Source organism: Vulpes lagopus, chromosome X, assembly GCF_018345385.1.
Source record: "Vulpes lagopus strain Blue_001 chromosome X, ASM1834538v1, whole genome shotgun sequence".
Classification (NCBI taxonomy): domain Eukaryota; kingdom Metazoa; phylum Chordata; class Mammalia; order Carnivora; family Canidae; genus Vulpes; species Vulpes lagopus.
The window spans coordinates 122,173,703-122,186,128 of record NC_054848.1 but is presented as its reverse complement, the minus strand read 5'-3'; the positions used below and the strand labels follow the sequence as shown (position 1 = coordinate 122,186,128).

Sequence of the window (12,426 nt, the reverse complement as noted above, 5' to 3'; positions counted from 1 at the left end):
GGCTGGGCGCCTCGGGCCCCGCCCCCCGGCCGCGCGCGGCGTCACAAGGCTCCGCAGCCCCGCCCCGGAGGGCCGCCGGCGCGCGTGCGCGGGGGGCGGTGCCCGCGGGGGAGCTGGGCGGAGGCTGCTGCCCAGTACGGCCCGGGGGCCCCATGGCTGCGGGGAGGGGCCCGCCCGCCTTGGCGCTGCCGCTCACGGAGCGTCAAGCACGTACTTTCCAGGGCTGTGTCCACGCCGCGTCGGCCCCGGCGGACGGAGACGCGGCGGGACCGCTGCAATTACAATGCGTAAGAAGCGCCTTGAAAGCAGCTTCCCTGCCTGCACCGCGTGTGAGCCCTTTAACGCAGGGCGGGGCGCGTCCCCCCAGCGCACCCCACTCCTAAACCACTCCTGCCCCCACACGAGCCCAGTTAATGGCCCGTTCACCGTTCCAAAAGCTTGGCTCCTAATTCTATGGCGTTACGCTGCCAATTTTTTTTATAAATTTATTTTTTATTGGTGTTCAATTTGCCAACATACAGCATAACACCCAGTGCTCATCCTGTCAAGCGCCCCCCTCAGTGCCCGTCACCCAGTCACCCCCACCCCCGCCCTCCTCCCCTTCCACCACCCCTAGCTCGTTTCCCAGAGTCAGGAGTCTCTCATGCTCTGTCTCCCTTTCTGATATTTCCCACTCATTTTCTCTCCTTTCCCCCTTTATTCTCTGCCAATTTTTATTTGGACTATTTGGGGGGGGGGCGTTGGGTTATTGGTTTGTATGAATTACTCATATATCCATATGTGTGGTTTTCAAATATTTTCTCCCGTTCAGGGATGCCTGGTGGCTCAGCGCTTGAGTGTCTGCCTTTGGCTCGGAGTGTGACCCCGGGGTCCTGGGATCGAGTCCTGCATCTGCTGATGTCCCTGCCTGTCTCTCTGGGTCTCTCAGGAATAAATAGATAAAATCTTTAAAAAAACAATAAAAGGTCATTATCATCACAGGCCTCCTCTACTCAAAAACCTACCATGGCTCCCTATTGCCCTCAGTGGGGAAGGCAAACTTTTGCTGAAGCGCGCCCTTCTCGCTGAGACTTTTCACGACCCTCCTTTAAAATTGCAACCTGGGGCAGCCCGGGGGGCTCAGTGGTTTAGCGCTTTCTTCAGGCCAGGGTGTGACCCTGGAGTCCCGGGATCGACTCCCACGTCGCACTCACTGCTGGGGCCCTGCTGCTCCCTCTGCCTGTGTCTCTGCCTCTGTCTCTCTGTCTCCCTGGGTATGTATGTATGTATGTATGTATGTATGTATGAATAACTAACTAACTAACTTTAAAAAATAATAAAATCAAATGAAATTGCAACCTGCCACATCCCTTCTTCCCCTTCCCCTGCTTACTTTCCCTTTGTGCACAGCACTGGTTTTACCTTCTCACGTGTTGTATGAGCTACTCATGTGTGATAAGTATGGATGATATTGGGATCCCTGGGTGGCGCAGCGGTTTGGCGCCTGTCTTTGGCCCAGGGCGCGATCCTGGAGACCCGGGATCGAGTCCCACGTCGGGCTCCCGGTGCATGGAGCCTGCTTCTCCCTCTGCCTGTGTCTCTGCCTCTCTCTCTCTGTGTGACTATCATAAATAAATAAAATTTAAAAAAAAAAGTATGGATGATATTAATTTCGTGTATTTTTCAATCCCGTGTACCCAGCACGTGCAAGTAGAACATAGAAGTTTGGAGCAGGACTTATGGAGCCGGGTTACATGGGTTGAGCTGCCAGCACTTGCAAACTCTGTGACCTCCGCCAAGTTGCCAGACTTCTCTGTGCTTCAGTTTCATCACCTGTAAAATGAAGACATGAATAGCAGCTGCATTAAAGTAAGTTACCGTAGTTTGTGGCTTAAAGTACATGCCAGCTGTTGTTTCCGCATTCTGCTGTCTGGCAGAGAGAAAGCATCAGCAGATGTTTACCAAAGGGCCTTCTTCCTGGGTGTTTCCAAGCTGGATGGCACCTAATTGCTCCCAGGTACCTTCATACCTGTGTACGACTGGGCTCGCAGTGATAACATTTGTTATAGCAACCCTGGTCAGGTCTCTTCTCATTATCTCCTATACTTTGAGGCCCTCAGTCCTCCTGATAAACATTAACCTGACTAGGGACTCTGCTTGAGCTCAGCAGCATGACACATTGGAGTAAGCAGATATGTCGTATACCTGGGACAAATGTAGACCTTAAGAAGCATCAGGTAGCGGCTCCTGGGTGGCTCAGTTGTTGGGGCATCGGCCTTCAGATCAGGTCAGGATCCCACAGCCTGGGATCAAGCCCCACCTTGGGCTCCACTCCTAGTGGAGAGTATGCTTCTCCCTCTTCATCACTCTCTCAATATTTTTCTCCCTTTCTCGGTGTCTCTCTCAAATAAATAAATAAATAAATAAATAAATAAAATGAAATCTTTAAAATAAAGAAGCATCAGGTGACAACAATGCAAGATAAATAAATACATGAATGCCGCATGGTTAGAAGTGCTATGGAGAAAAATGAAGCCAGGAGGGATTTCAGCAGTGTCCGTGGAAGTAGAGAGCTGAGAGTGTAAACGCAGTGGTCCACATTTAAGCTCACGGAGGAGGCGATTGGAGCCAAGTCTTGAAGGAGACGTGGAAGTGGAATGTGTGGCGATCTGGGGGAAAGTGTTTCAAGTAGAGGACATGGCAAGTGCTAACGTCTAGGTGCAAAACTGTGCTTGATATTTTAAGGAAGAGCAAGAAGGACAGTAGCCGTAGTGACAGGAGACCCCAGAGGTCTGGAGGAAGGGGCCGTGCAGATCAAGGGAGATGCTCTAGGCCATACTAAAAACTTAGGATTTTACTCTGAGTGAGGTTAGAAGCCAGTGGAGGGTTCTAGGCAAAGGACCAACACAATCTGCTTTATAGTTCTAAAAAGAGGGGCGAGGGTAGCAACAGGGAGACTATTAGAATACTGGTTACCCTTGTTTGTGCAAGGGGATTCCAGAATTTCCAACGACATCCAGAGCTCCTTTTGCTGCTGCTGCTGCTGCGAAGGAAGAGACTTTGAGTAGGCTACGACTATGGATACACATCAGAGCTCCTCTTCGCCTTGACCTTTCCGTCCCTCCCTTCCTTTCCTTAAACGTTCTGATTAAATCAGCATTCTTGTGCCCCTAGTACTCTCAGAACCCAACGGGTTAAGATTTAGCTCTGCCTCCCTTTTCCTATTCAGTGCTTCCTGTGGCTGCTTCCCACTGCCAGAAAGGAAACAATCTTATCTGTTGCCGCTTACTGCCAATGCTGCTGTAACATCCAGCAGGTAAAGGTCCCTAACATTCACAGCAACAGTTGTGGGACTTTTCATGAAATCATAGAACATTTGCCTTTTTTCTCCTGGGAGCTGAAGATATTTTAGGGAAGAATTAATCTCTTGTTTCTCCAGTTGAACATTTTCTAGCAATACGAGCCATGCAAGTAGAGCTCTACACCTGCTGCTTTCTGTGCCTTTTGCCCTTCAGCCTTAGTGCCACCAGAAAATACTACCTCGGTGCAGTGGAACTGTCCTGGGACTATACGCAAAGTGACCTGCTCAGTGCGCTGCACGCGGACACAAGGTAAAGGCGTGTTCCATAGGGTCCAGTCAGGATTGTGAGGAGGGGACTGGTTGGAGGAAGGTGCAGACATGACGTTAGGATGGTTGTAATGGTATTAAGCACTGGAAAAGCACTATTGAGGTAGGTTATATATATATTGCATATATAACAATATATGCATGCTGATTGGCAGCCCTTTTCACAGATGCGGACGATTTGTTGATATGTTGTTATGTTTTGTCCATTGCTTCTCTTTGTCACGTGCTGCCACTTTGGAAACATAGACAGTAGAGTAGAGGGAAAATGAAGAGGGGAAGAGCCTGAGAAAACAGACCTTCCCTCAGCCTACTCCAAGCTTCTATACAGAGAAGCAGAGCAGTGAGACCCCATCAGTATTATACACAACTTTAGTCTGTCCTCCTGTGCGGGTGTGGCGTGGTTCTGATATCCTTGCCCAGTTTTGTTTAAGGATAGCATTAGCCAGGATTTCAGAACCTTTTCATTTGGGGGGGGGGGGGCCTCCAGTGCATTTTGGGAGACTAGTATTAAATGATTTTTCAATATTATCTATGATCATCAATTTATCTGGAGCTTTCTGCGTCCTCTTCTGTCAAATTTGGTCATGTATATTTCTTCTAGAAAGCAATCTAGATTTTTCAAGGTTTGGTAATGTATTGGTATCAAGTCACATACTAGTCTTGTGATGTTCAACTGTTCTGTGTCTGTAATTATATTTCCTTTTTCATTCTTTTTTTCTTAAAGACTTTATTTACTTTATTTATGAGAGACACACAGAGAGACACAGAGAGAGGCAGAGACCCAGGCAGAGGGAGAAGCAGGCTCCATGCAGGAAGCCCGACGTGGGACTCGATCCCCGGGGCTCCAGGATCACACCCTGGGTCAAAGGCGGTGCTAAACCACTGAGCCACCCAGGCTGCCCTCCTTTTTCATTCTTATATTGTGGGTGTCCTTTCCCTCTCTTAAGAATATTTCCAGGAAGTTTCTTAATTTTTTTGATCTTGTCAGGAACCGTCTTTTGTTTCTATCAGTTGAAGCTTTTACTCGCATTAAATCATTCCTTCTTCCCAATTTCCTTTGGTTCATTTTGCTGATCTAATTTTGCTAATTGAGTTGAATGCTGAAATTATTTATTTTAAATTTTGTTTTGTTTCCTTTAAATGTGTTGTTATAAAGATTTAACCCCATGTATAATAACAATATAAATATTAAATGTGATCGTGTCATAAGTTATATTATTTTTTGTTCTTTCTGTTTGGCTCCCCACCCTCCTACGTTAGCCCCCTTCTTGCCTATCCCCAAACAAATAACCCCAATATGATAATATGTGCTCATGCATATACACATACATAAATATGCAAATAAAGGTTTTCTTGGTCATTGCTTGTTTTACAAAAATGGGACATTACAAACCCGTTTCTCTCTTATTAACACCTAGTAGAATTCTGAATAAGCATAGTTTCAATTCATTTTTTCTTAATTTAAGAGGGATATGAGGGGAGGAGCAGAGTGGGGGAGGAGAGAGAATATCAAGCAGGCTCCATGCCCGGCATGGAGACCAACCCTGTGCTCGATATCACAACCCTGAGATCATGACCTGAGCCGAAATAAAAAGTCGGATGCTTGACCAACTGAGCCGCTGAGCCAGGTGCCCCAATTCATTCATTTTAATGGCTACGTAAGATTCCATATTTTCCATATTACTTCCATTTTTTGGTCATTATATGCTGTTTCATTACATACTGGTGCTTTTACTCCTGTGGGACCGATTCTCAAGAGGGATATTACTAGAATGAAGGGAGTATTTTCTATTTGGTTTTAATCTCCAAAAAGGCCAGAACTCTTCACCCATTTCTACTACCAACATATGCGAGTGCCCTTCTCCCCACTTTCATTTGAATAAGTTTTATCTTGTTCTTTTAATTTTTGCCTATTTAGTTAGATACGGAGTGATACTGCGTCATTACTTTAATTGAATTTCTTTTACTTCTTAAGTTGAACATCTTCTCAAATGCCTGTTGGGTGTTGCATTTATATTTTGAGATTTGACTATTGATATGTTTTGTCCATTTTCCTTTGGGCTCTTTTATTTTTTTAATGACAGAAAACCTTTTATTACCACATATATTGACTGTTTGTTATACTGCATAAACATACTAGTGTATAGTGCAGTTTTCCCCAAAACCTATTGTCTACTGATTTTGTTCATGACTTTTACTAAGATTTAAAGTTTTTTATAGTTTTTTATTTTATTTTTTTATATCTATCTTTTATATCTTCAGAGTGGCCAGTTGGTCAAAAATGTTTTCTGCATGTCAAGGTTGTATGTATATTTCCCACATTTTCTTGCAAGATTTTTATTGTTTTGCTTTTTACATTTATGGCATCAATTCATCTGATAATTATTTTTGTATACGGTATAGAAGTGGGATCTGTGTAGTAGTATTTCCATCTACATCAATAGCCTATGGCAGTGGCACCATTTATCAAATAATACGTCTTTTACTACTGATTTGAATAAACACATTCATCGTATAAAATTCTCGTATACATTAGTATGTATTTCTGGATGCATTATGCTTCTTCATTGAACTGCTTTATTTTGTCTTGCTATGCCAATACCATACCAATTGATTACAATGAGTCTATTATATCTTCTGATACCTGGTAAGCAAAATCAGTACTCGCTGCTCTTTTTAAAAAATCTTTCTTAGCATTTCTTTTTTTTTAAGATTTTGTTTATTCATTTGAGAGAGAGAGAAAGAGCACACATGAGTGGGGTTGGGGGAGAGGGAGAAGCAGGCTCCCCACTGAGCAGGAAGCCCAGTGGAGGCTCAATTCCAAGACCCTTCGGATCATGACCTGAGCTGAAGGCAGACACTTAACTGACTGAGCCACCCAGGTGCCCCTGCCTTTCTTAGCACTTCTTACTCACTTTATTCTATGTAAACATTTTAAATTTTCTTCCAATTAAAAAAAGCTAAGTCCTAGGGGGCGCCTGGGTGGCTGAGTGGCTGAGCATCTGCCTTCAGCCCAGGGCGTGATCCCGGGGTCCTGGGATCAAGTCCCACATCGGGCTCCCCGCAGGGAGCCTGCTGCTCCCTCTGCCTGTGTCTCTGCCTCTCTCTCGATGTCTCTCATGAATAAAAAAAGATATTTAAAAATAAATAAATACAATTTTAGTGTTTTTTTCAAATGAATAGGTGAATGCTCCATCTTTTTCTTTTATAGCTCAAATAACATTAGAATCACCTATTGTTTAAAAGTTAGATATAAGATTCATTTATCAGTCCATTTGCTTCAAGTGACATTTGCAATATTTTTAATCATGTCTTCAGGCTCTTTTATGAAAATGTCAAATCAAGCTTCAACTTTTTTTGAAGTCAGCTTTAATAATTTTATATCTGTGCAGGTTATCACTTTATTTTTTCAATTCCGTTGCCACATGATAAGTAGTTATGTGTACTTTCTTTTTTTTTAAATTTTTATTTATTTATGATAGTAAGAGAGAGAGAGAGAGAGAGAGAGGCAGAGAGAGAAGCAGGCTCCATGCACCGGGAGCCCGATGTGGGATTCCATCGCGGGTCTCCAGGATCGCGCCCTGGGCCAAAGGCAGGCGCCAAACCGCTGCGCCACCCAGGGATCCCAGTTATGTGCACTTTCTTTTTCTTAAAATTCCTGTCTTTGTTATTGATCTTTTATCCACAAACGGGTTTGCAAAGGATTTATTTTGTTGGTGGTGATGGTCTTTTCAAAGAATGAGCTTCTGAGTTTCTTTTTCTCAATTATTTTTTTTAAAGATGTATTTATTTATTTGAGAAAGAGCACGAGTAGGAGGGGCAGAAGGAGAGGGAGAGAGTCTGCCTCGGACTCTGTGCTGAGAGTGGAGCTGGATGCAGGACTTGATCTCATGACCCTGAGATCATGACCTGAGCCAAAACCAAGAGTCGGACACACAACTGCCTGCACCACCCAGGCCTCTCCCCAGTTATGTTTTAATATTTATTTTTAGATTTTATCTTTATCGGGCTGCCTGGGTGGCTCAGGAGTTGAGCATCTGCCTTCGGCCCAGGACATGACCCCAGAGTCCCAGGACATGACCCCAGAGTCCCAGGATCAAGTCCCACTTCAGGCTCCCCACAGGGAGCCTGCTTCTCCCTCTGCCTGTGTCTCTGCCTCTCTCTCTCTCTCTCTCTCTCTCTCTCTCTCTCTCTCTCATGAATAAATACATAAAATCTTTTAAAAAAAGACTTGATCTTTATCAATGATATCTTAGTTTCTTTGGGTTTATTGTGTTGTATTTTTTCTAATACTTTGGGAAAGTAATGTTATTTTTCTTTTGTCCTTTGTTTTTAATAGTAAAGGCATTTAAAGCTATATGTTTTTCTCTGAGAACTTTTTTTTAGAATCTCTGAGAACTCTTTTGCATATCACATAACACATATGTTATGAAGTTTTCATTATTTGCAGTAGTTTGTAATATCCTCTTGGATTCCATTTAAGATCATGATTTTTTTCTTTCTTCTTTTTTCCAAGCTTTTATTTCAATTCCAGTTAGTTAATATACAGTATGATGTTTACTTTCAGTTGTAGAATTTAGTGATTCGGCCCTTCCATACACGCCCCCCGATGCTCATCACTGACAAGTGCCTTCCTTATTGCCCATCACCTATCTCACACCCATTCCCCCCACCACCACCTCCCCTTGAGCCGCCATCACCTTGTTCTCTATAGTTAAGAGTCTGTTTCTTGGTCGGCCTCTCTTTTCCACCCCCCTCCATGTTCATTTGTTGTGTTTCTTAACTTCCACAAGTGAGCGAAATCATATGGTACTTGTCTTTTACTGACTGCCTTGTTTCACTTAGCTCAATACTCTCTGGCTCCACCCACGTTCCTGCAAATGGCCAAGATTTCATTATTTATTTGTCATGGCTCAGAAATATTCTGTGTCTGTGTGTGTGTGTGTGTGTGTGTGTGTGTGTGTGTGCGCGCGCACCATATACTACATCTTCTTTATCAGTCAGTGGACACTTGGGCTCTTAATTTGGCTACTGTAGATAATGCTACTATAAGCATAGGGATGCATGTTATCACTTTGAAGTAGTATTTTTGTACTTTTGGGTAAATACCCAGTAGTGCAATTGCTGGGTTGTCGGGTAGCTCTATTTGTAACTTCTTGAGGACCCTCCACACTGTTTTCCAGAGTGGCTGCACCAGCTTGTGTTCCCACCCACAGTGTGAGAGGGTTCTCCTTTCTCTGCATCCTCACCAACACCTGTTGTTTCTTGTTCATTTTAACCATTTGGACAGGTGTGAGGTACTATCTCATTGTAGTTTGGATTTGTAGCTCCCTGATGACGAGTGATGTTGAGCATCTTTTCATGTGTCTGCTGTGTGCCTTCTTTGGAGAAATGTCTATTCACATCTTCTGCCCATTTCTTAATTGGATGATTCATTTTTTGGGTATTGAGTTTTTAAGTTCTGCCTATTGGATACTAACCTTTTATCGGATAATGTCATTTGCAACTGTCTTCTCCCATCAGTAGGTTGTCTTTTAGTTTTATTGATTGTTTCCTTTGCCATGCAGTAGCTTTTTATTTTGATGAAGTTCTAATAGTTTATTTTTGCTTTTGTTTTCCTTGCCTTAAGAGACATATATAGTAAGAAGTTGCTATAGCCAATGTCAAAGAGATTACTCCCTGTGTTCTCCTCTAGGATCATGATAGTTTCAGGTCTCACATTTAGACCTTGCATCCATTTTTTCAGGTTTTATTTCTTTATTCATGATAGACACACACATACAGAGAGAGAGAGAGAGAGGCAGAGACACAAGCAGAGGGAGAAGCCTGCTCCATGCAGGAAGCCTGTTGCAGGACTCGATCCCGGGATCACACCCTCAGCCAAAAGCAGATGCTCAACCCCTGAGCCACCCAGGCATCCCTCTCATCCATTTTTTTAAAAAAGATTTATATATATATATGTATGTATGTACATAGAGTGGGAGAAGGGGCAGAGGGAGAGAGAGAAACAATCTTTTTTTTTTTTAAGATTTTATTTATTCATGAAAGACAGAGAGAGAGGTAGAGACACAGGCAGGGGGAGAAGCAGGCTCCAGGCAGGGAGCCCGATGCGGGACTCGACCCCAGGACTCCAGGATCACACCCCGGGCTGAAGGCAGGTGCTAAACGCTGGGCCACCCGGGCTGCCCGAGAAACAGAATCTTAAGCAGACTCCACACTGAGCATGGAGCCTGTCACAGTGCTTGATATCACCACCCTGAGATCCTGACCTGACCAGAAATCAAGAGCTGGGCACTTACCCAGCTAAGCCACCCAGGTGCCCCTAGGTGTTTCATCCGTTTTGAATTTATTTTTGTGTCTGGTATAAGAAAGTGGTCCAGTTTCATTCTTCTGCATGTGGTTGTCCAGTTTTCCCAACACCATTTGTTGAAGAGACGGTCTTTTCTCCATTGAATATTTTTTCCCGCTTTGTCAAAGATTTATTGACCATATACTTTTGGGTTCGTTTCTGAGTTTTCCATTCTATTCCATGGATTTATATGTCTATTTTTGTGCCAGTACCATCCTCTTTTGATGACTACAGCTCTGTACTACAACTTGAAGTCCAGAATTGTGATGCTTCCAATATTATTGCGCTTATTTTTCAATGTTGCTTTGGTGATTCGGGATGTTTTGTGCTTCCATAAAAATTTTAGGACTATTTGTTGTGCCTCTGCAAGAACTACTGTTGGTATTTTTATAGGGATTGCACTGAATGTATAGATTGCTTTGGGTGGTATGGGCATTTTAACAATTTTTGTTCTTCCAATCATGAGCTTGGAATGTCTTTCCATTTCTTTGTGTCATCTTCAATTTCTTTCATCTGTGTTTTATTGTTTTCAGAGTCCAGGTCTTTCACCTCTTGGTTAGGTTTATTCCTAGGTATCTTATTATTGTTTGTGCAATTGTAAATGGGATTGATTCCTTAATTTATCTTTCTGCTGTTTCTTTATTGATGTAGAGAAATGCAATAGATTTCTGTATGTTGACTTTGTATCCTATGACTTGACTGAATATGCATATCCGTTCTAGCAATTTTTTGGTGGAGTCTTTCAGGTTTTCTTTTTTTTTTCAGGTTTTCTATATAGAATATCATGTCATCTGCAAATAGTGAAAGTTTGATTTCTCCCTTGTGGATTTGGGTGCCTTTTATTTCTTTTTGTTGTTGTATTGCTGTGTCTACGACTTCCAGTACTTCCTTGAGTAAAAGTGGTGACAGTGGGCATCCCTGTCACCTTAGGAATAAGTTCCCAATTTTTCCCCATCGAAGATGATGTCCACTGTGGGTTTTTTATATACGACCTTTATTTTGTTGAAGTGTGTTTCCCCTAAACATACTTTATTTAGGGGCTTTATCATGAATGGGTGTAGTACTTTGTCAAATGCTTTTTCTGCATCTATTGCAATGATCATATGGTTCTTATCCTTTCTTTTATTAGTGTGTATCACACTGATTGATTGATGAATATTGAACCACCCTGGCAACCCAGGAATAAATCCCACTCAATAGTGGTGAATGATTATTTTAATGTACTGTTAAATTTGGTTTGCTAGTATTTTATAGAGAATTTTTGTATCCCTGTTGATCAGTGATATTGGTTTGTTCTCTTTTTCAGTGGAGTCTTTATCTGGTTTGGTATCAGGATGATAGAATGAATTTGCAAGTTTTCCTTCCTTTTCTGTTTTTTTGGAATACTTTGAGAAGAATAGGTATTAACTCTTCTTTAAATGTTTGCAAGAATTCCCCTGTGAAGCCATATGTCCCTGGACTTTTGTTTGTTGGGAGATTTTTTTAAAATTTTTATTTATTTATGATAGTCACAGAGAGAGAGAGAGGCAGAGACACAGGCAGAGGGAGAAGCAGGCTCCATGCACCGGGAGCCTGATATGGGATTCCATCCCGGGTCTCCAGGATCGTGCCCTGGGCCAAAGGCAGGCGCCAAACCGCTGCGCCACCCAGGGATCCCTGTTGGGAGATTTTTGATGACTGATTTACTTTCTTTGCTGGTTATCAATCTGTTCAAGTTTTTAATTTTTTTTCCTGTTTCAGTTTGGTAGTTTACATGTTTCTAGAAATTTATGCATTTCTTCTAGGTTGTCCAATTTATTGGCATATAGTTTTCAATAATATACTCTTAGACTTATTTGTATTTCTGTGGTGTGTGATTTCTCCTCTCTTATTTGTGATTGATTTTATTTATTTGGGTCCTTCCTGTTGTCTTTTTGATAAGTCTGGCTAGAGGTTTATCAATTGTATTAATATTTTCAAAGAACCAGCTTCATTTAGGAGCTTGAATTTTGATTGCATTTTTATTTGCTTGTTAAGTTATTTTTTTACTATTTGGATCAACTTTGAGTACCATAATAGTTTCTTATTGCTGTGTAACAAATCACCTCCAATTTTACAGCTTGCCACAGCACCAATTTATTATCTTATACTTTTAGTGGCTCAGAAGCCAGGTGGGCTATACTGGGCTCCTCTACTCAGGGTCACACAGGACCAAATCGTTGTTGATAGGGCTACCATCGTGACTGGAATTCAGTTCCTTCTCAGAAGTTCCATGTAGGGCCCTTCATCTTCATGCTAGGAAGAGTGCATCAGGTCTCTCTCATGCTTTTAATTTGTGTGACTTTTTCCGCCTTCCTGTTCCACTTTTAAGAAACTTTATGATTATACGGGGTTTGTTTAGATTTGGGATAATCTCTGCCTTTCAAGACCAGCTGATTAGCAACCTTAATTCCATCTGCAAAATTTTTTTGTCCTGTGATATAACATTTTC

At 42.5% G+C, this 12,426-nt stretch overlaps 1 protein-coding gene across 3 annotated transcripts in view; it reads left to right on the top strand.

Annotated features, from left to right (window-relative positions):
* Positions 1–1,725: 1,725 nt before the first annotated feature.
* F8 (coagulation factor VIII) overlaps positions 1,726–12,426 on the top strand; it is a 149,042-nt gene continuing 138,341 nt past the window's right edge. The window contains exons 1-2 of one of the 3 annotated variants that reach the window (XM_041740696.1): positions 3,151–3,295; positions 3,495–3,590. Coding sequence is in view for 1 of the 3 variants with exons in the window: in XM_041740694.1 (XP_041596628.1) it covers positions 3,445–3,590 (146 nt within the window). In the remaining 2 variants the exon portion in view is untranslated. Of the gene's footprint in view, positions 1,849–3,150; positions 3,591–12,426 lie in introns of those variants that run through there. The other 2 variants (XM_041740695.1, XM_041740694.1) reach the window with 2 other exon arrangements.